Source organism: Apium graveolens, chromosome 11, assembly GCF_009905375.1.
Source record: "Apium graveolens cultivar Ventura chromosome 11, ASM990537v1, whole genome shotgun sequence".
In the NCBI taxonomy this organism is placed as follows: domain Eukaryota; kingdom Viridiplantae; phylum Streptophyta; class Magnoliopsida; order Apiales; family Apiaceae; genus Apium; species Apium graveolens.
In genome coordinates, this window is record NC_133657.1 from 179,631,455 (window position 1) to 179,654,343 (window position 22,889).

Consider the following 22,889-nt stretch of genomic DNA (forward strand, 5'->3'; position numbering starts at 1 on the left):
AGTCTATCACACTATGGATGTCACCTTTTTTGAACATCAATCTTTCTTTCCCACGCCTGCTATACAAGGAGAGTGTTCACATGAAAATCAGTTACGAGAAATATTCAATCATAGCACATTTCCTCAATCTGATTTCTGGACACATGAACATCAAAACATATCTTTGTCTATCCATCCAAATTCATCAAAATCAGCCGAGTTTTCTCCACCTTCTTTGCCTATACAAGCCAATCTCAATCCTGTAAACACACCTAATATGTCCTCAGCACAACCTATAATCAGTCCAAACTCAGTTTTGTCTTCAGAAAATCCAAATGTTTCTTCAAACATAACACCACTTCAAACTGAGAAATCATGTGAGAAAGGTAACAAAGAATTACTTGTTTACAGTAGAAGAAAACCCGGAAATATAGAGGTCAATATGTAAGACAAGAAATGTTCAGACATTAATCAAAGCCCTCCTAACCAGGAAAATCTTAAAGGTAAAGATTTTATAAGTCATGAGTTAGTCTCTCCTGCTATTGATAATCGTGATTTACCTATTGCTCATCGAAAAGGTGTTCGAAGTTGTACTAATCATACTATTGAAAAATATGTTGCTTACGGGAAATTAACACCTATGTATAGATCTTTTGTCTCTTCTCTTGATTGTGCTCAGATACCCAATAACATTCATGAAGCCTTAAAAGATCCTAAATGGAAGATGGCTGTACAGGAAGAAATTAATGCTCTCGAGAAAAATGGTACTTGGGTTCTCACTCATATTCCTCAAGGAAAGCGGCGGACTGTTGGCTATAAGTGGATATTCACCATCAAGTATAATTCAGACGGGAGTATTAACAAATACAAGGCTCGATTGGTTGCCAAAGGATTCACTCAATCATATGGTGTTCACTATCAGGAGACATTTGCTCCGGTTACAAAACTTAATACTGTAAGATTTTTGTTATCACTTGCGGTAAATTGTGATTGGCATTTACATCAGTTGGATGTAAAAAATGTTTTTCTCAATGGGGATCTCAAAGAAGAAGTATACATGGACATTCCTCCTGAAATGAAGAAACCTTACAATGGGCGATTGGTGTGCAGGCTTATTAAAACTATTTATGGCTTAAAACAATCTCCTAGAGAATGGTTTGGAAAGTTCTTAAATTCACTTATTAAGCATGGATAAACTCAATGTCAGGCAGATCATACCATGTTTGTCAAGTTCTCATCAACAGGAAAAAGGTAATTATCATTGTTTATGTAGATGACATAATCATAACTAGAGATGACATGGATGAAATTTCGAAACTTAAAAGACTTCTTGCCTTGGAATTTGAAATTAAAGATCTCGGACCCCTCAAATATTTTCTTGGTATGGAAGTAGCTCGATCAAAAGACGGGATTGTTCTATCTCAACGAAAATACATTTTAGATCTTCTTAAAGAAACGGGAATGTTAGGGTGTAAACCAATTGACACCCCAATGGATCCAAACTTAAAGGTAAATCGAAGTAAGGATTCAACTCCAGTAGAAAGGGGGAATTACCAAAGGCTAGTGGGAAAACTACTATATCTCTCTTATACAAGGCCTGATATCGCCTACCCTGTCAGCGTGATGAGTCAATACATGCACAATCCTTGTGGAGCACTTGGACGCAGTTTATCGTATTCTGAGATATTTGAAAATGACACCAGGTCTCGGATTGTATTTCAGAAAACATAATGACCGAGACATGAAGATTTACACGGATTCTAGTTGGGGTGGAGAGCTGACTGAAAGGCGATCAACCAGTGGTTATTGCACCTATATATGGGGCAATTTAGTCACTTGGCGAAGCAAAAAGCAATCCGTGGTCTCAAGAAGTAGTGCAGAGGCAGAATATCGAGCTTTGGCCTTGGGTATTTGTGAAGGGATGTGGATCAAAAGGCTGATGAAAGAATTGAGGTTAACTCTCAAAATCCCTTTAAAGTGTAAACTGATAGTACATCTCCAATAGACATTGCTAAAGACCCGGTTCAACATGATCGAACTAAACATATTGAAATAGACCGACACTTCATTTATGAGAAGTTAAATTCGAATTTAGTTGAGCTCAACTACATTTCAACAAAGAAGCAAATCGCTGACATCTTTACAAAGGCATTGCCAAGATCGAGTTTTGAAGAATTCATTTCCAAGATGAATTTGTATAACATATACAACTCAGCTTGAGGGGGAGTGTAGAATTATCAGTACTTAATGAAGGAATATTGGTAAATATCCTATATTGATTTGTATATATTCTAATAGCTGATAATTAGGATAGTGAATCATGTATTCACTGATTTTCAGGATCTAGATTAGCACTTTTACCTAGAATAAGTTGTGATAAAGTATGTATAAATAGTGGGTGACTTGTGTACTTCAGATATATAAAAAAAGGATATTTATTCCTACCAAACCTGAGATTCATTCATACAAAACTACAATTTAATTTGCCACTAAAGCAAAAATACAAACAATGATAGGACTCTTAAGAAGCTAGATAACATAAAGTAACTAGGGACCTTAAATGCTAAGAAACTTGTAGAAATGTGACGAGACTTCGAAACTTGTTTAAATTTACACTAATTTTAAAATCTTTCTATTTAAAAATTTCTTTTAACTTGACACGGATCCCAATCTACTAACAAATAAAAAACAACCACCAATCTAACATTCTCAAGTTTTCCATTTCAATCTATTAGTCCTCGTTCTCCTTGCATGTATCTTTCTGGAAAAAAGAAAGATTATTTGGTAACATTACTCCCTGGTATGAAAAATCTCGGTCGTAATTATTCCAAGGCATAATACCTAACAAGGTGTATGATTCAAATGTTAATATTGTTCATCTGTAATATATATACAGTTTGACCACATACAAGCACAAAGCCCAAGACAATGTTACGGGGTACGCAATTCGATTCGAGACGCGGTATGAATTCGGATACGCGGAAGGTTGTTTTGGATGAACCCGGGACGAGGGAACGCACGGGGACGAGGGAACGCACGGGGACGAGGGAACGTACGGGTACGATTTATTTTAATATTGCTACAACAAATGTCAAAGAAATCAAACATTTAAATTTCATAATTTTACTTTAAAATAAATAAATTCATATACAAAGATTTAAAATAGCATGATATATATTTTTGACGAGATAACGACTCAAAAAATAGGTATTATAAAAGAAATACAATCCTTATTTAGAAATACTATTTTTATTAAGATATGAAAAATAATGAGTGAACGATTTATTTAAAAAAATTGTAGTTAACAACTAGAATGCGACTCAATAATCTGACACGGACACGGATCGGGGTGTCTGACTCTTTAAACTTCAAAATCAATGACGCGGGGATACGTTTTAAAAGGATCGGACACGGGGATTTGGACACGGGGATATGGACAAGTAAAACTTATATAAAATATAAAGATGGTAAAAAAATAATATGTAAAGAAAAGTCAAAATTTAAATATAAAAAAAAGTAAATAAAATTCAAAACAGAAATTAAAATTTTAAAAAAATTAAATCCTAAATTAAAGCATCGCAAGTTACGGCTCATGTTTCTTTTTTCTTTCATTTTTTATCATATACATTTAAAATATGGACATTAATATAAAATGTACATAATTGTTGTGGAAGACAGCTGGCAGTCTTTTCATCTAAAAATGAACTCAAACCATACACCTGTCTACATCCATACATCATAAACCATTCACTTTATACATACAGGCCCAATATACATATACAGCCGTTACTTTTCTTCATCTTCTTTTCTAACTCTTCTTCTTCTTCTTCTTTCGTCTTCAATTGTTCATCTCTGTCATGCCTTCTTTTTCCACCGTAATCTTCTTCTTTTCTTGTGACGAGTCGGGGTAACTACATGGGTCGTCGGATAGGTCGCCGGAAATGACGAACCAAACACGAATTCCGGCGATCTGAGACGGAAACGAACCGTGTTCCGGGACGAACGATTTGATTCGCGATTCTCGGGACCGTACCGCGTTCCTTGTATCAATGGCCCAAGACCTAAATGGGAATAGTGAAGGAGAGAAGGAAGAAGCAAGGTAGAGGTATAATCTTCTTTATTTGGTAGCCGGTAAAGGTATAGTCAACTTATCAAGTCAAAGATTGCAGGTTAAATCATGTCCCGCGTAATTCATAGTGCACAAACATATTCCATGGTGTAATATCATGTAAAATCCATAGTGTAGATCGTTGAAAAAAGAACCATCTTTTCCCATATTTCAGGTTGTCCTTGAATAAAGACTTCAGCCATATTAAATGCTAATTCTTCTGGGATTAAAATAAGTCCTTCTCAAGATCAATCTATAACCTGATTTTTAAAAAATCAGACATCTGATGGGTTCCACGAGGAGTTGTGCTTAAAATATTAACGAACCAACATAACTCCGCCATTCACGTTAATCTTCTTTGCCTCATACTTCTTCCAAATTAAAAATCATGAAATCGAAATTCCATAATTTTCTTCTCTACTTGGCATCACCAAGAGTTTGACCTAAAAACTTCTATATTTATAGATTACATGTGAGGTTCGTTCTACACTGCTAGCAATTATATTGGTCTAAAACTTCAGTGTAAATCCAAAATGGTTTCAGTTCTTCCTTTTGTGCAGATTTCTCTCATAAATAATTTCTTCGTGTTCTTGTACCAATAGTCTCCATTATTTCACAGTCGTTTTCTGGTTCTCACTTGATTACTAGATTGGTTCTCACTTGATTACCAGATTGTTTGTCTTGTGGGTCACACTGTAACTATTAGGATATTATATGTTATGATATAGATATAAGATCCTGAAAATGGCCTTCCTCCAAAACCTTGAGGGGTTAGAGTGACTGGTTCCTTAACATGGTATCAAAGCTCAAGCTGGCAGAAGGACTCAGGTTCGACTTCCCATCATCCCCAATATTTGTTAAAATATTATTGTAAGATCCTGGAAAGGGCTTTCCTCTAAAATCTTGAGATTTTCGAGTGACTGGTTCTCTAACAGTAACACTTGACAACCATAGTCATTGATTCCTGCTATATATAGTCTTCTGGAATCGCATAATAGAGTTAATGTCTTGTAACCATTAGGTAAATTCATGAAAATTAGTCTTTTATCACTTGTGTTCCTTCGTGAGGAACTTAATGAAGTCTCGTTCTCTCTATTTTCGGTTCTTTCACCCACAATTATATATGTTTTTGGTTCATTTTTTTAAATGACTCTTTATCCTACAAGTTATGTATATTGATAGTTGTGGTTTATAATATGTTCGGGATAGGTTGAACACGTGAATGAATCCAGATAGAGGAAGGGTTGATATTGGCAAGGTAGATGGACTCGTAAAGAACACTTTTACTGATATTTATTGCATGGAACTAATAGATTTGAGAATTGGCATTTTGAAATTTGTATTAAAAAATGTAGTAATCTAGTTAAAAAATGTGAGAATTATTTATACAAAGAGTTTTAGTTTGCCATATGTGCTTTACCCTATTCCACATCTAGGATAGTGTAATAATTCGTTCAGTTTACAAGACGGTGGCAGGGACATGAAGGATAGTGGTATTATCCCATAATGGCGGAGGTTCGAAATTATCAAATCAAATAACCAAAATGCCTACTAAAGTGTAGAACAAAATTATCCCGCAAAACAGGTTAATGCACTAAATTATAATTGTTACCATGATGAATGAAAACAATAACTGGATCCACCATAAATTATCTTCAATTTGGTCTTTAGCAATTAAGACTTCGTACGTAAGCAAAGTAACGGAATATGTCCATAGGGCCGTAATTTGAGTCGAGCCATGCAGGTATCCACTAAACGAGTTCAAGTTTTCTAATAAACGAGCTGAGTCAAGCCGCTCGTTTAAGTTAAACGAGCTCAATCTCTGAACGAATCCGACTCATTAATAAAATGAGTTGAGTTTAAAGAGTCAAGCCGGGTCTACTCGCGAGCTCAACAATTAAAAATAAATATAAAATCTAAAATATTCAATATTTAAATAACATAAATTTTAATAATTATTTATTTGAAATTATAAACGATTCGAGCTCGAGTCGAGCCATGTTTACAAGTTCGAGCCGCATTTTAGTCAGGCTCGGTTCGTTTAAAACGAGTTCAAATTTATGTTCGAGTCATGCTCGTAGTCGTATACGAGTTCGGGCCGAGTCAAGTCTTGTTAAATAGATTTGAGCTCGATCTGCTCGCGAGCAACCCAAATCGAATTACAAACCTATTTGTTCCAGAACTACAAGTCTTTATGAGCATACGCACTGCCCCTCCAGTTTAGTTGATTCAACAGGTTTATTAATGGGAAAAAGTAAAAGAGGCTGGTTTTTACTCCCATCAATTTTCAATGCTCCTATAATTCATTAATAGGAACATCAAAAATCAACGAAGTCTTTAACGGGCAGCAAATGGTATGGCCCACCAAATTCTTACTTCAGACACTTCAACGTCTATAACAACGGCTATATGTTGAGTAACGGTTATTATAATGGTCACGTATTAACTTATAAATTTAGATTTTTTGTCTTCATTTTTTACACACAATTTTATATTACCCACATTTTTAACTTCTCAATCTCATTTTTCCTTTCATATTTTTATACATATAAATATATAATGGATTTAATTGGCTCGCTTCTTAATAATGACAATTATGTGTTTCAGGTTCGACAATCTATTGATCCATTATAGGTCGATATTCAAACAAGAATAATTTGTGGGACCTTTAAATAATAAAGTTGAAGTCAAATATACAATATGTATACTATATTATTAAACGAGATAGCTAGTATTATGTAATTATCTATATGAGGAATAGAAATTGATGAATTGATGGAGTTTTGTGGGTGTATAAAAACTAACAAAAAAAGCTGATTTAGTGTGAATTATTGCAAACTCCATCGATTCAATTGATGAATTGATCCATGTCATGGGTGCATATGCTTTTATAAGGAGTACAATCCTATATATTAAAGATGTTGTGCCCGTTTGACAAATCTTAAAATAAATAACTTATTAATTAAAATTAGTAATTGACTTATAAGTGATAAGTAGATTAATTCTTATAAGTTGTATAAAGTGTTTGAATAATTTTACTTATAAGTCAGAATTGTTTTTACTTAAATGAACTAAAACAAATAATTTTTCATGTACTTGTCTTAATTAGTGAATTTTAAATTAGATTAACATTTAAATATATATATATATATTAAAACTGAAGTTGAAAAGGGAAAAATTAAAATAAATTGAGAAAAAGTACGTTGTTCCTACATTTAACTTATCAGCTTTTAAGTTATAAATTTGACTTACAAGTTGGGTCGACAAACACTCGTCAATAAACTATTGTTGCGGGCTTATAAGCTACAAGTAACTTATAAGGTAACACCCAAACGTGATCATTGTGTTCTCCCATATTTTCTTGCAGGTCCCATACATTAGCATTAAAATTGTGGTTGAATATGCATAGTCCAACATAACTATTGAAGCCATCAAATTTTTTTATTAAAGAAGCCCCGAGCACCATACGCTCCATAAGTTAAATCAGGGCCCCTCAAACTTAATATTAATGATAGTAAATTAATGTCATTGCAACAATTTGATGAATATGTTCAATAAAGATCTCACATCTTACACTTGCATGACCCATAACTTCGCCCTTGGTTCGAAATATTGAACAAGAGTACTATGAATCATCCACAATATACAACACCGTAACTCGATGATCACAGCCTTCGTGAGTACTGTATTGCTCAATAGTGCTGAAATGAAACATACTACTAAGCAATCCCTGGTAAAAGATATTTTCAAATTTCCATATATTCAAGGGAAAATAAATTTTTTCGTCACCCGTGTGTTTAGAAACTTACCACTCAACTATAATTTTTTTTGTTTTACTCACTAATGTTAGGTTCGGATGTTTTTTAGTCACTAACGTTAGCTTCGTATTTGATTATTAGTATTTTGTCAATTTTTTATAGCATTATTAAAATATAGTGATAACTAGTACAAAAAGTGTCATATGTGTCTTATAAGAAAGCTTATATGTGTCTGAGTTTGCTAGATGCATATGAAGAAGTCGTATAATATCTGAATTATATATGTATGTTATAGGAAGAACGCATATTTTTTTAAACATCTGGTCAAAACAGATGTATGTACATTGTAAACAGACGCATAAAATCAGTTCATATAGGGTGTTACTTTTTAGGTGGGGTACTAAACTCAAAACCAAAATTATTAGGAAGAGACATCGCAATCCGTACTAAAATTATTGGGAAATAAAAAAATAAAAAATTCAATATAATCAAATTAGCAAACTAATCATATAGTACTTATAAAAAAATTAAAAAAATACATATCAATATTTTACCAAACGACACTTTCAAAAACCCAATGAAATCACCAATCACAACTCCTTCATGCAACTCTTACCGACCCAAAATCAAAACTATAAACCAATTCATTCTAATAGAATTGTGAAACAAGTATATATATATAAACATAAAAATATAATAATTTTGTAATAATGTGAATTTGATATTAAATCAAACAACTCTCACAAGATATTTATCTTACAAACATAGTTTTATAACTTATTTTTAAGATTTTTTTTGTATATAAAAATTTAAACTTTAAATTATTATTTAGAAGAAAAAAAATTAAAAATAATTCATGAAACTACATCTTTTAGGAGCCTTAAAATGTTTGTCAAACTCTCATCACCAAGGTAAACGTCTTGGGGACATATGAAGTACTATATATAAAGATATAGACATATATCAAATCATTAAAATATTACAGACTACCACTATATTTTAATAATGCTACCAAAAATTGACATAATGCTAATAATCAAATCCGAACCTAACGTTAGTGACTAAAAACAAATACGAACCTAACATTAGTGAGTAAAAGAAAAAAATAATAGTTGAATGGTAAATTCCTAAAAACACGATAAGTTGGGTGACGAAAAAATCCATTTTCCCTATATTCAATTGGCTTCCAACGTTCATTATTATTATATTGTTTTTTGCTTCTTTTGAAATTTATTGATCTGGCTACGCCGTTATTTAATATAATTACTATTACTATATTAATTTCCACGTGAACTTTAGTTGATATAGATATTTGTAATTTATACGTCGTGTGCATAAGCCACTAAAAGAAATACTTAATGATATTTTACAAGAAATGATATTTTATTTTGGTGTTTGTTTTACAATTAACTATCCAAATATAATTGGAATTTTTTTTAATAAAATTATTCTTAAAAAACCATTGAATGTGATTTCGATCCATTACAAAGTTTAGGAAGGAGTAGTTTTTGCTTATTAACCATTGATTTTTTTGCTTATTAACCATTGATTTTCAAAACACGAAGGCTATATTTGTCTAAAATCAATACAATTTTTTGCACTAATTTTATCGAACCTATATATGTTACAATTATCTACCTCGGTAGTATTAATCATCTAGAAATTATCTATGTTACAATTGTAACTAATCCATGAAGAATGAGATGGCTTAAGGACTAAATTTAGGACAAATAGGTCTTGTATTGCAAAACTTATTAACATTGGGAAACGAAGATAGCTAAAGGCCATAAAAGAAACTATGCATTAAGAAAAGAAAGAAAGTGCATTCATCGGACTACACTAGAGGCGTCAGAATTGAGCCAAGTAAATACGTGACAATACACCATTGGTTGGAAAAAAATTGCATCAAACAAAACCAGGGGAGAGAGAGGAGACACACACACTTGGAAAGCCACACCCATATCCTTTTGAGATTATAATGGAGTGGATTATTATCTTATGTGAAACAAGAAAAGGTTTCCCAAGGAACGTTTGCCTCTGCTGGCACCTCATCATATACATAGGGACATAAGTAATGGCAAATGTATATCGTTAACTAGTAGGAGCATCAAGGACTGCTCCAAGACATACAATATTACGTGTTGGAGACATCTGAAAATCATATGTATGTATAGGCATACATATAGAGATTGGATATAGATATAGGTTTTTCCTACCTTTAAAATCTTGAGCACCGGCGCCAACAAATTCCATAGCCCTAGTATTCATTGTCCCGAATTTCACATCCTTGCAGGAATTATATAGCCCTTCCCCAAATGTATCAGTTAAAAAATAATCAATGCCATTTACTGTCAAGTTGCCGTTGACCTAGAACATGTAATAGCCAGTTTAATAAAAGATGAGCAAAGCATGACAATCGGGTCTCCTGTTTTTCACTGCATAACCCCGGAATTAAAGTAACTTTTTATTTCAGTCCTTGCATTTTAAGAAGACAAGTATAAAATTTATCCATAAATTTCTACATCCGGTAGTACCATATCGGTACCATGTACAACTCAGCACTGGATTTGATTATTGATATTTAAAAACTGAATTTTAAGTCTCAACCGAGTAAGAATGATTATACACACACACACATGTATAACAAACTAGGTCCATAATGCACGGACGAGTATATGCATGGTACTTGAACTTAATTTCAAGGTAATTGTGATGACTTTTTAGTACCACAGAATGATATGTTCTTAAGATCTCGCATGGAAAAATCTCCTTCCTTTTTTAATTGTAATCTAAAATGGTACTAATGTATACGATCAGATGCATATGTAGTTAAGAACCTTGTACACGATTATTAATGTATCATAAGTTATGGAAAAGAACGGCATGAAAACTCCTTTAATTTATTACATTAACAGGCTACAAAGACATAATATCTCACCTCAGATACCACAGTCACATTGATAAAAAGGCTTTGATGTGGGGAGCAAGAAAGCTCACAAAAAAGGTTTAAGAAATTTCTTAAACATGCTGGACAGCCCACGAGGAGAGGAATTGCCTGAGATTAAATATCCATAAAGAATTAAAGATGCACTAGTAATCAGGTATACGTTCCATATATAGCCATTATTAGCTCTCTAGACAATGAAAATAGTGCAAAAGTTTTAATAATGTAGTTCCTAATGTAATTAAGAATACTTCCACCAATAATATTCATCACATGGTTCATAGAAAAAACCACGTTACCAGTAAATTTAGATCTTAGTAACTAGTTCATCAAATAGTTCTTCGAAAAACCAAGAACCTTTCCAGTAATTCTAAATCTCGGTAATCATTTGATTTTCAAGCTTTTACAAAGCAACAAGAAAATACTTACTTGTTGAACCTGAGTCCGTAGAGTATCAAACTGAGCCTCTGTACAACAAACATTGCCAGTTATAGTTGGACAAAGGCTTTGGACTTTGGAAGAAAACAGATCATCAGGCTACAAAAAACACATGAATGGCATCAATAAATCAGCAAATATTGGCAGGGAAACATTTACTAAAGTATGGACGTTAGACATGGGTGTTGATCAAAGTGTCGGATTCTTAAATTTATAAAATTAGGAATTTTGGATATAGGTGCTGCGTGCACCCATAAAATATGATTTTTTATATGATTTTTTACTTTTCATACTTTCTAAAATATATTGTCTAGAACAAATAAATCAAATGCACTAAATTAATTTGAAATAAAACAAAAGGTTACAAAAACAAGGGATGTCTAGAGGCCTTAGATTAGATTTCGGACTCCACTACAATGGGGTAAGATGTCCGGTTTCAAGAGGGATCAGACTTATTAGAATAATACTATAAGATCCCGTTGGAGCCTTCCTCTAGCTTCTTAAAGTTTTAGCATGACTGGTTCACTTAACAAGACTCATATCACATAGCCACACCCATGTTATGTCCAGTCACACACAGTATCAAAGCTAAAGAGCCCGGTAACAAAGAGAACCAATAATGAGAAATGAGGTCAGAGGTCAACCTTTACAGATTCTGAACCCAATGGGCAATTTAAAACTTTGCCGTCACTCCTTTGTCCACATATATCATACATAGCACAGTAATTACTAGAATGTCTTTCCCTAATCAACGGAAAAATATTAGTGAACAGAAAATGCCAGTGGAGTAATCTTATATAATGCAACGCAAAATCGATGATCAGAATTAAATAAGCAACAATGAATTAATTAAGTGAGTTTATCTAACTTTAACAACATTCACGAAAAATGGAAACACGATGTCAGAAAACAAAAATTAAAACTTTCCGCATTATTTCAACTAAATCAAACAGGAACAGTAGAGTAGAGCATTATGGAGGCATTACCTATATTTGAGATGGGGAGAATTTAAAGAAACTTCCCCTAGCTGTAAATCAACTGAAACTGAACCTATAATATATACCTGAAAAATCATACACATAATATATATGCAGTAATTAATAGATTAAACAAGCAAAAAAGGGCAACCAAATGCAACTGTGTTATTAAAACTTAAAAACTAAACACTGTAATCTTCATTAATTTATTTTCTTGGGCAAGCAATTTGTATGAGCTGATACACCATCAATATATAAAATAATTAGATGAATTTCAAGAGAGAGTAAAAACTAAAAACCCATCATTTAAATAAAGAAATAATACTTAATAAAGATAATAAAAAAGAGCTTGCCTTGTGAATTAGTAGCAGTAATAATAAAAGAAAGGGGAGTTTTAACGCCATGATTGTGTTGTCTGTATACGAGAATACAAGAATCACATACAACACAAGTACAACTAAGTGGAGTTTCTTTGTTTTCTAGTTTCTCCTATGTTTAAACTGAATTTTTGTTTAATTGTCAACGCCGACGCTTGTCAAACGTCACGCGCGCACCTGTGGATTTTTTTTCCTTTTCTTTATGGAAAATAAACGTACCAAAAATACTTATTTCTAATTTTTTGCTCCATGTGCTCAAAATTTTGTTGATAATTTTAACCAGTTACATTACTGGATTACATTACAATTCATGAATAATCAAAATATCTCTTTTCTAGGGTCGACCTTCAAAAATGTCTAAAGGCGCGAAATAGTACCTCCAATACCTACTGTATATGCACGTATATGCACGATGAACATGCATATTCGATTTTACAAAAAAAATACGAAATTCATTTCTATTTTTTAAGGAATATACATAATACGAATTTTTATAATGCATGTTTGTTATAATTTTTTGAAAAATTGAACGTTCATTTCCCAAATACTTATTTACGAATATTTTTGAAAGAATATCCAACCTTTAGTTATTTGGGGCAATTAACCCCCCGAAAATGATTATTTTAGTACAATACTCAATATTGAACAGGCCGACAGAATACCAAAATTTTGGAACCAACTGCAAAACAGAGAAAAAACACTGATTTGTGGTGCTTAAATCACACCATGTAACCACATTGTTCTTTCAAATTTAACCAACTTCCAACAAATTTGAATACAAACTCAACCATACTTCAAAGTACCCATTTTATCTATTTAACTCTCTTTTTCATTAAGATTGACAAAAATTATTTCATATACTCTGTTCTATATAAATTGATAAATTTCATTTTTGGTGTATTAACACAGATATATCACAGAGTTTGTATCTCAAACTATAGCATACACATACTCGTTTTTTATCCTAAATTTACGATCAATGATACATAGATGCATCTAACTGCACGTCAATCTAACCATAAGTGCAAGCTTGTGTAGAGAGAGTTAGACAATAAAAACTAGTTAAAATTTGAAATTATTTAGTTGCAAAATGCAACTAGCATTAGATTTAAAATTCTATTCTAGGACTAAAATATTTTTTTTTATGTATTGGAGCAATAGCTACTATACCTATTTTGCATCTAACATTTGACTTGCCCAAAGGAAGATCACAAAGCCATTGTCGCTAAGTAATATAGATAACTAGTGTCTATCAACCCTTTAGACTATCATCTCCCTGCAATCTGCATTTGAGCCTCTACATAAATATTTTTGCCTTGAGGGTGCTCTGCCTGGCTGATAAGTTCTGCAGTCAATTCTGCACAAACTATCTGCATGCTCTAAATCTAAACTTAGTACCACAAAGCACTCAAATTTCGAGGAGACGCAACGCAATTGGAGCTTGTATGTGCAGGGCTTCATAGCAAGCTACGTACAAGCAAGATGCTGAGAAGTAACGGCGCAACATATAAACGTAGCAAATGATGTGCATTAGCGAAACCTTTACGAGCCAATGTTGCAGAGCTTAAGATATGGATTATCAAACATAACATATTTAGACCAATATGATCTGTATTTGTCTATAGCAAGATCCAGCCACGGTTTGTAGTTTCCATTATAGTGGACGACACCTGCATTCTGTATTGCTGTTTGGTTGAGGGCCGGATCATAGCCGAGTCCCAGCACATGCCAGCTCCGGTCCAATGGATAAGTCAGATTATAAAAAGTTAACAGTCCAGGAGGCAATGTTCCAAGTTTCCAAAGAGTTCTATCTTCATTCTGCATGAGCCAGGAACATATCGACAAGTTTAAATCCCTAGGAACAATAAAGTATAAAGTAATGATAACAAAACTGCTTATAAATATATTTGTTCATGTCTAAATTGAGAATCAAATAAAAATGATCAAATAGTAGACACATATACTATAACATAATATAGGACCCGCAAAATTTGTATGAATGCTGTGGTTTTGCTGCCCCAACAACTACTCTACAATTCATATGTGTGTGTGTGTGTGTGTTTGAGGGGGAACCCAAGAAACATAGTACATAGTGTATTGTGCATTGGTTAAAATTTAATGGTGAGAATATGTAAGATCAAAAATTTACCATGTCTTGCCAGCGATGATAAATGCCAGTGATATTGCGGAGCCTCCACTCCTTCAGATCAAACATGTTCATACCAAATGCCCAACCACAAGCATTTGGATCAAAATTCTGAGATATTTTTGGATTAGAAAAATTCAAATACTTATCCAATCTATGAAAGCTCTCCTTACAGGTCTCTATTGCACCATTCACCATCCCTTGCAGATCAACTGACCATAAAGGGGTCAGATCCTTCTGAACAACAATATCATCATCAAGAAACAGAATTTTCTGTAGCTTTGGATAAACTTCAGGGAGATAAAACCTAAGATGATTCAGCATAGATAAGTATTTTGGGTTCCTATACTTGAGATTGTCGGATCCAGAGGTGGTGGAAGATGCTTGATGTGCGTTAAAATAATATTCTCTCATCCGGGCTGATTCAAGCTGACGCAGAACAGTACAGTACGAAGAATTGAGCCATGTAAACTCGTCGACATTCTTAACTTCGATAGCTGCACTAGCAGGAGGGTTGACAAGAAACCACATTCTCATTGATACAAAATTTAACTTATCTGTCACTATATGGAAAACATGCTTTTCGGGCTCCTTTGCATTTAATACTGTTGAGTTTATGACTACAGATGTTGCAAGAACATTATCCGAAAATATGGCGTAATGGTAAAGAGAGGTATCCTCGAGTTTTTCACTGTTTGGAAATGCCTTGTTTTCATAACCTTGCAGTAAATAATCTGTTGCTAAAACTAGAGGCAGGCAATGCAGTGGCCTTGGAACTGTTTTTGCAGCTAGCTGTGTCAAGAATGCACTTTTTTTCTTTTTTTCACGTATGTTTGTTTCTGTCATCTGAACCATTGTCCTTAGCGTCCTTGCTACTTCAATACAGTCATATAGTTGGTCCTTTGCTAAGGACAGCATGTGACCCATCTCTTTTGCCCGGTCAAGTGCACTGTATATGGAACAGAAAGTTTATACAAGAACACTTACGTACATGCATAAAGGGAACACAAAAGACTTTAAGGAAAGTACCATGGCAGTAGTTCAGCATCAGAATTTGCATCCCCAATTGCATGGTGACTTTTTCTAGACTGTTCAAGTAGAGAATCATAGAGACTGTTGTAATTCTTAGCTTTAGCAATTTTTGCATAAGCTTTAGCCATTATGATCTGATCTCGCATAAGTTTCAGGGTAGAATCAGAATTTGGATTTTCGTATTCTTTCCTCCATATACTGTATCTACCCATAACAGTAGTGTCCAGCCCTCTAGCTCTTTCAACTGCAGCTGCATTCATCTCGCTGTCCACCTCTTTTCCTTGTTGGATTAGCTCCAAAGTTCGCCGCTCCTTCCTTTCTTGGCGTAACTTCTGAAATATGTGAAAAATACGCAAAACGTTGTCCACCGTAAGTTCTGCTACTACATTTAGTGAAATGCCAAAACAAAAGGCACCAGAAACCCGAATCAATACTTTAAATGTAATACAAGAGTATTAAATTAGATCTTAGTATTCTAAAAGGACAGAAAAATCTACTGCAGTAAAAGTAAACTACCCAACTTAATTGAGAACCAACTATAAAAATGACAAAACTGAAGTACTAATATTCACCTGACGCTTGATCTTCAGTGGATGAACTGGAAAAAGCACAAATTGTTGGATTTCATCTCCACTTGAACTTTCATTAGTTTGATGATCATCGCTTACTTCAAATCTTGTTTCAAATTGTAATGGTCTAGCAAATGGCTGAAATTAAAAAAAAAAGAATTATATATATATATATATATGTAGATAGAGAGAGAGAGAGAGAGACTCATACATATATGCAATATTCGTACAAATCATATGAAGAATCGGTCGGAAATATACAATATTCATAGTATTATAGTTCAACCGACCTAGCTGCATACCACGAGTATAAAAGATATGAAGATTCAGCTTTAATATACCGGTGATTAAAAATACCTTAAAACTCTGTGTATGGTCATCAATAGGGTCCTTCCACACCCAAGAAGCCGACAAGTCCTTTGACCTCACACTCCTGATTCGAACATCACCGGAGATGTCACTGTATGTCACTATTATGTCAATATCCTGCAATGATATTGAATAAAAAGCATTATCATGATGACATCATCATATTTATAAAATATGAGTTGTTTACCTTGTCAGGCAGATGACTGCTAATTGCAGCAGCTGTATCTGTCTGCTCTTGTTCCAACCCAGTAGTCTGTGATATGGGGAGAAGGACCAAACAGTGAAACTTACGATTAAAATAGACGACATTCAAAATTTCACACATAAGTGCCGTACTTGCTAAAAATGACTAGATAATTTCACTTAAATGCATGATTTAGCATGAATATATACAGAATGAAAGCAATAAGAGTTTGTTAATACCTCATGAGAAGGGAAAATCACTGAAATATCACTTAAATTATGGATTAAATGACTTATTCATCATTGAACAAGGGGCCAACTTGCAAAGTGTATCATTACACTCATAAACGATGCATCTAATTAATTAAATTAGGAAAGAACTTCCAAACAGATTTCAGATATCAAAATAATGGAAGTGAACACTTTTCAAGTTTATTTACTGAAAGGTCTGTTCTTACTTATTTAGTTACTCAGATCAAAGATTTTAAGTGTGATGATCCAACTGCAAGTAGGTTCCTAGTTCAATGATAATTAACCATTTTAAGCCCTTAATTTACTGGAACGGATGGTAACTAAATGGCACAATGCTAATAAAACACACACTGAAAGAAAATGATAAAGCTGAGCTATTCTGGAAACAATCAAAAGATGTATAGCATTACCAATAAAAAAGAAGAACAATGGTAACATGTTCTGAGTTAAGAAATAGATAGCAAGGCAAAGACAAGGATAAAAGAAACCATGCTTATATTAATTAGACTCTTGGCTTTTGACCACTGTACTCGTGTCAGATCCTCAGACACAACACTTATTCAGTGTCAGATCCTCAGACACAACACTTATTCAGTGTCAGATCCACTTGACTGAAATTTGGACGCTTTGACAGACTGAAAGGCTATATATAAAATGAACTTTGGATGCAAAAAAGAAGAGTAGAAGAAGAATGAACACGGCCACCTTAGTATCACCGCAAGGGCATATGTTGACAAAAGAACCCAAAATAATAGTTTTTTGAAAATACACCAGTGATTTGCAAGGTTATATAGTAAATTAGATTTAATTTGAGTTGCATTTTTGGAATCAAGTATGCATATTAGCATCCAATTATGCAACTCCTTTGGTGTTTTGTTTTTTTGCATTTGGTTCCAAATTATGGCAATGCAACCAAGTTTGACATTGCAGTGGACTTGCTCTAAGTATTGAGTCGGACACTTGGAACCGGGTACTACAGTTGGTATGCAGTCCAAGGAACATAGTTTGCCACCCAAAAAACCAAATGGAGCTCAACCAAAAAATATAACTGACACGCAAAAATTTTATAACTTTCTTTTATATAAATCTTCATATCTTTCTAATACAGATTATCTGTCTTATCCAAATCATGTTTTCCACCAAAAAGTCAGATATAGCATGAAGGTAAATTGTGACTAGATAGCGATACAAGCAAAAACCTAATTACTTAGTCTGCTAACAACTGTCCTTAACATGCACATCACCAAAGTCCATCTGAGACCGAAATTAAAAAAAAAAGAGTTAAAAGAAATTCAAAATGATTTATAACTGAAAAAATATCGTGGAAACTTATTAATATGAATTACTTCTTCAGCATTTGGCATGCTTAGTCAAACTATGAAACTATAATTATTACATTAATGTGAAGGCATGAACACTTGCCTTTCCTGTACAAATTCACACTAACGGCCTTAACTAAAATTTTACAACTAAACTTACTACAGTAAGGACTTAGGACTTTACCCAGCAAGACGGTTCCAGTGAACCAAGGGGTTAACAAACAAATTAAATTGGTAATCCAATTTTATGCAATCTCTAATTCTGCTTAATGAGGATCTACAGTCTACAAGATCAATAATCCATACTTGAATTGGCTCTCACATGATATTTGAGTAATTGAGCTACATCTTACCAACATTCTAATTCATTAATCTGGTCAAGTAGGGTAGCAAAGACGAGTATAGCTTAGAATGTGATAAAGTGTTATAAACATTATGTACTATTGGCTTAAGAGATAATATAATTCACAAGTAATGATTAGCGACAACATTGTGATGTAATCTTTGGAGAAGCATAGAAAAATAAAAACCTTTTGTCCGAGCCATTGTGGGCAATCAAATGAGGGCCAAGAGCCTTTGAAGTCTTCTAGACTGCAAAGAAATAAAATGAGTGTGATACACAGCCAAAACGTAGTTAATTATGTGAAGCGGTCCACTTATAACAACCCTGTATAAGTTTACTCTATTTTAGGAATTACATGCATCTAAATTTGATCCATTTTTTTCAGAAAAAAGATGTTTAACATACATACCCTGCTAAAGTACCAGGAAACACCGCTCCAATCAGAACAACATGAATTATGACCTGTACATATACACATCTGGAAGTATAAGAGAATACAAAAATGGAAAAACAAACAAAAAAATTGACTATACATCGCAAATGCCATAATATGGAAAAAGTCAAGATTACCATCACCGAAAACACATAAACATGTAATATCCTAATATTCAAGCAAAAGAACATATTTAAGGTTTCTGTGAACCAATACATCCATTCCTACGTGAACCAATTCTCAGCACATCTTTTTCCATATTTTTTCATCTCACGTACACAAGTCCTGCATATACAAACATAAAGACACAACACTTTTTCCCGCGTTACATTTACATCAGGTGTTTTAACAAGACTGATTATACTAGTCTTCGGTTATTTCTCGAGTTAGAACAAATTACTATAATTCATCCTTAACCTACAAACTAATCTACATTTTTCACAAATTTTACAAAGCTCCTCTAGAAGTTCACTCAAATCTTCGAGAAATTGTTAAATCACAATATTTCATTTCGAGCGATTTAATACTTTAACCAAATTATACACTAGTAAATCACCAAATTACACACTAGTACGTGAAACAAGTAGTTCATCTCATAAAACAAGTGAAGCTGTAAATGAAACTAATTAAATAAAAAAATTGAAAATTGAAAAGAAATGTGAGTAAATTGTAAGTTACCTGAAAGATCAAATTGGTGATCCGTGATGATGATATGAGTATTGATCCACAACAAGATTTCATGGATGTGTATGTATATGTATGTATAGTGTGTGTACAAAGAGGGATCGCTGCAAATCTACGTAAGGGCTTGTTTGGCACTTGTGATTACTGGCGAGTTAAAACACGGCAGCACTTCTTGCTCCCAAGTTAAAAAAAAAAAGGTAAATTTTCTTTTTACACCAAGATACGTGTTTGTTCTTATAATCCTACTCCCGAGTCCCGAGCTCCCGAATTATAAATAGAATTGAAAGTAAGCGGTGATTTATGCAAATAACATACTTTTATTTAAAAAATGGTATAAAACTTCTAATCACTTCTTAAAAAAAAATGAAAAATGAAGTACGTGTAAAGAGAATGAAGAGTGAACTATTTAGGGGTGAGCATAAAACCGCAAAAACCGCCCGCACCGCATCAATCCGCACCGCAAAATGCGGTTTTTAATTTTCGTGGTGCGGTTGCGATTTGAATTTTTAATAAATCGCGCGGTGCGGTGCGGGTTGTGGTTTTAAATTTCTAAAATGTGGTTCAAACCGCACCGCACCGCACCGCAATATTTAATATATATATATAATAATTATATTTCATGATTTCAATTATTAAGTTTGATTCCATTTAACATATTAAGAGTGTTTGCTTAGTGATCATCTTGTTTCTTTCTGCAAGATCAATTGTTGCGTGGTAATCATCCTATATGTGTTTCTTCAAAAATAATGAGACACGTGGTAAACCACCTATTTAATAGTGAACTCATTTAATTGTCGAGCCAACTTCTACGTTAAACTTTACAGTGTGGAATTTCTAATTTGTATTATTGAACAATATTGCAGACTTTTATATATTATTCGGAAATTTAATTAATTTAAGTTTTGTATTTATTTAAAATTTTTGAACTTGTAATGTATAAATCGCAGTGAACCGCACCACACCGCACCGCATTTTTGTGGTGTGGTTTATGCGGTTTTTGAGGGTACGCGGTGCGGTTGCGGTTTGGAAATTTGATCAAACCGCATGTGCGGTTTGAGGCAAAAACCGTACCGCTCGCACCGCACTCATCCCTATAACTATTTATAGGGTTCCTGTACATTAAAAAATATATTTGATTAAAATTCTACGTATCTATACTATACTATAATAGCCGGAATAGAGATAATTTGGTTCAACGATTTGATTCAACGATAATTCCCTAATTTTGATTATTACAAAAATAGATAAATAGTGTTATATATGTAATAAACTACTAAATTATTAAAATACTACTAAATATAGTATACTTATTCTACTAAACTACGAATACAACTTATCATATTATTAAAAGATATAAATAATAGTGTTATATGTCTGCTAAACTACTAAATTGTTAAACTACTAGAAATAGTATATTTATTCTACTAAATTACGACCACATGTTATTTTATTATTTTTATTATAAATTTATAATCATTATATATTTATATAAATATTTTAAAAATATAATATAACTGGATAAATAAAAATTTTAAATATTAATGGGAACCCGTGCATCGCACGGGATTTATGCTAGTCTTTATTAATAAGCGAAATCCTTTTTAAATGGTACTTTTTGGTTTCACCATTTTTTGGTACCACCAATTTTTGGTTTCATTTATTCATTTATTCATGTATATCTTATAATTCTATTTTTGTATGTCTTTTAATTTTAATATTACATTGTTTATTCCTTGTTATACTTTTACATGTATTATGATTTTATTAAATTTTGTTTATTTTTGTTATCTTATATTTCTACATGTCATTCTATTAAGTTTAGTTTTATTTTTCTTTCCTTATACTTCTACCTATTAAGTTTGATTTTATTTTTATTTCACCCTTTTAGCTTTAACCTTTGTGTTCTTAATTCACTTTATGTATTACTAATTCAATATATTATATGTCTTATGTATTACTAATTCAATATATTATACATGTTTGATTTCATCACCTTTTGATTTCATTATAACTCTAAATGTATAACTTTTATTCTTTTTTTTACTTATATATGACTTATAATATCATATGTATTATTTTACCCATTTTTAATTGCAATTCTTATATTAATTTCAACTGAATAATCATATTTCCTACATGACTCAATGGTATATTTTAATGAAATAATAAAAAATTTAAAATCGTATAATAATTATAATCTTTTTATTTTAATCATAATACAAATATCGTAATTAATAATTTGGATTGGATTTTCTGAGTAAAAATTAGAAATTTTGACATAACACTAATACTATTATGATTTTTAAAAATTATTTAAATAAATTAACTTGGTCGTGCTTAGCACGGTTATCAACTAGTCTATACTATATTATTATAGCGAAACATGGTTTCGTTTGGTAGGTCGGTTAACACCTTTCTATTTTAGTATGTTAACACCTTCCAAAATAAAGTTTAAACAAATTTAATTTAGTTAAAAAAACTAAATCATGTATTGATATAACTACAAACTTTTTAAATTATTATCCAACTTGATTTCTCATTGCAGTCAACTTTTTTCTTATCTTTTTTGTAGGAAAACAAAAACCTTCCAAATTTTTTTGGTAATTCAAATTATAATATAACAAAATAATTAATAAATTAAGAAAAAAACAAAAAAAATAATATTACAAAAAAATATCTAATGATTCACATACACCATTGTTATTCAAGACTTACACTTTCATATAATCTCTGCACAACAAAGCCACTAATAAGTTGTAGTAGCAGTATATTTTAAAATTTTAACTATCTAAATTTTGAATCAATAATAGGAGGACATTTTAAAATTTTAACTATCTAAATTTTGAATCATTCAATAATACAATACATACCAAATAATACGTAAATATTTTAACTTCATTAATCTCAATAATATATAAATATTGTCTTTTACAAATTATTTTTATAAAATAATAAAATTATAAATATATATAATTAGT

General features: G+C 32.4%; 2 protein-coding genes across 3 annotated transcripts in view; both read right to left on the reverse strand.

Moving 5' to 3' along the window:
* LOC141697492 (uncharacterized) overlaps nt 1-12,712 on the reverse strand; it is a 33,433-nt gene extending 20,721 nt beyond the window's left edge. For both annotated transcript variants that reach the window (XM_074501897.1, XM_074501896.1), the window contains exons 1-6: nt 12,558-12,712; nt 12,214-12,290; nt 11,872-11,971; nt 11,219-11,326; nt 10,784-10,900; nt 10,062-10,212 (exon numbers count right to left, since the gene is read on the reverse strand). In XM_074501897.1, coding sequence (XP_074357998.1) covers nt 10,062-10,212; nt 10,784-10,900; nt 11,219-11,326; nt 11,872-11,971; nt 12,214-12,290; nt 12,558-12,608 — 604 coding nt within the window. In that variant the 5' untranslated portion in view covers nt 12,609-12,712. The remainder of the gene's footprint in view (nt 1-10,061; nt 10,213-10,783; nt 10,901-11,218; nt 11,327-11,871; nt 11,972-12,213; nt 12,291-12,557) is intronic.
* A 913-nt stretch (nt 12,713-13,625) lies between these two features.
* Nucleotides 13,626-20,104, reverse strand: LOC141697248 (putative galacturonosyltransferase 3). Its single transcript, XM_074501530.1, has 9 exons — nt 19,906-20,104; nt 19,204-19,256; nt 18,982-19,042; nt 16,885-16,950; nt 16,686-16,814; nt 16,332-16,466; nt 15,757-16,091; nt 14,731-15,676; nt 13,626-14,399 (listed from the first exon to the last, which is right to left on the reverse strand). Exons 1-9 carry the CDS (start codon nt 19,966-19,968, stop codon nt 14,124-14,126), a joined length of 2,064 nt encoding a protein of 687 aa, XP_074357631.1. The 5' UTR covers nt 19,969-20,104; the 3' UTR covers nt 13,626-14,123.
* Between the last annotated feature and the right edge of the window lie 2,785 nt (nt 20,105-22,889).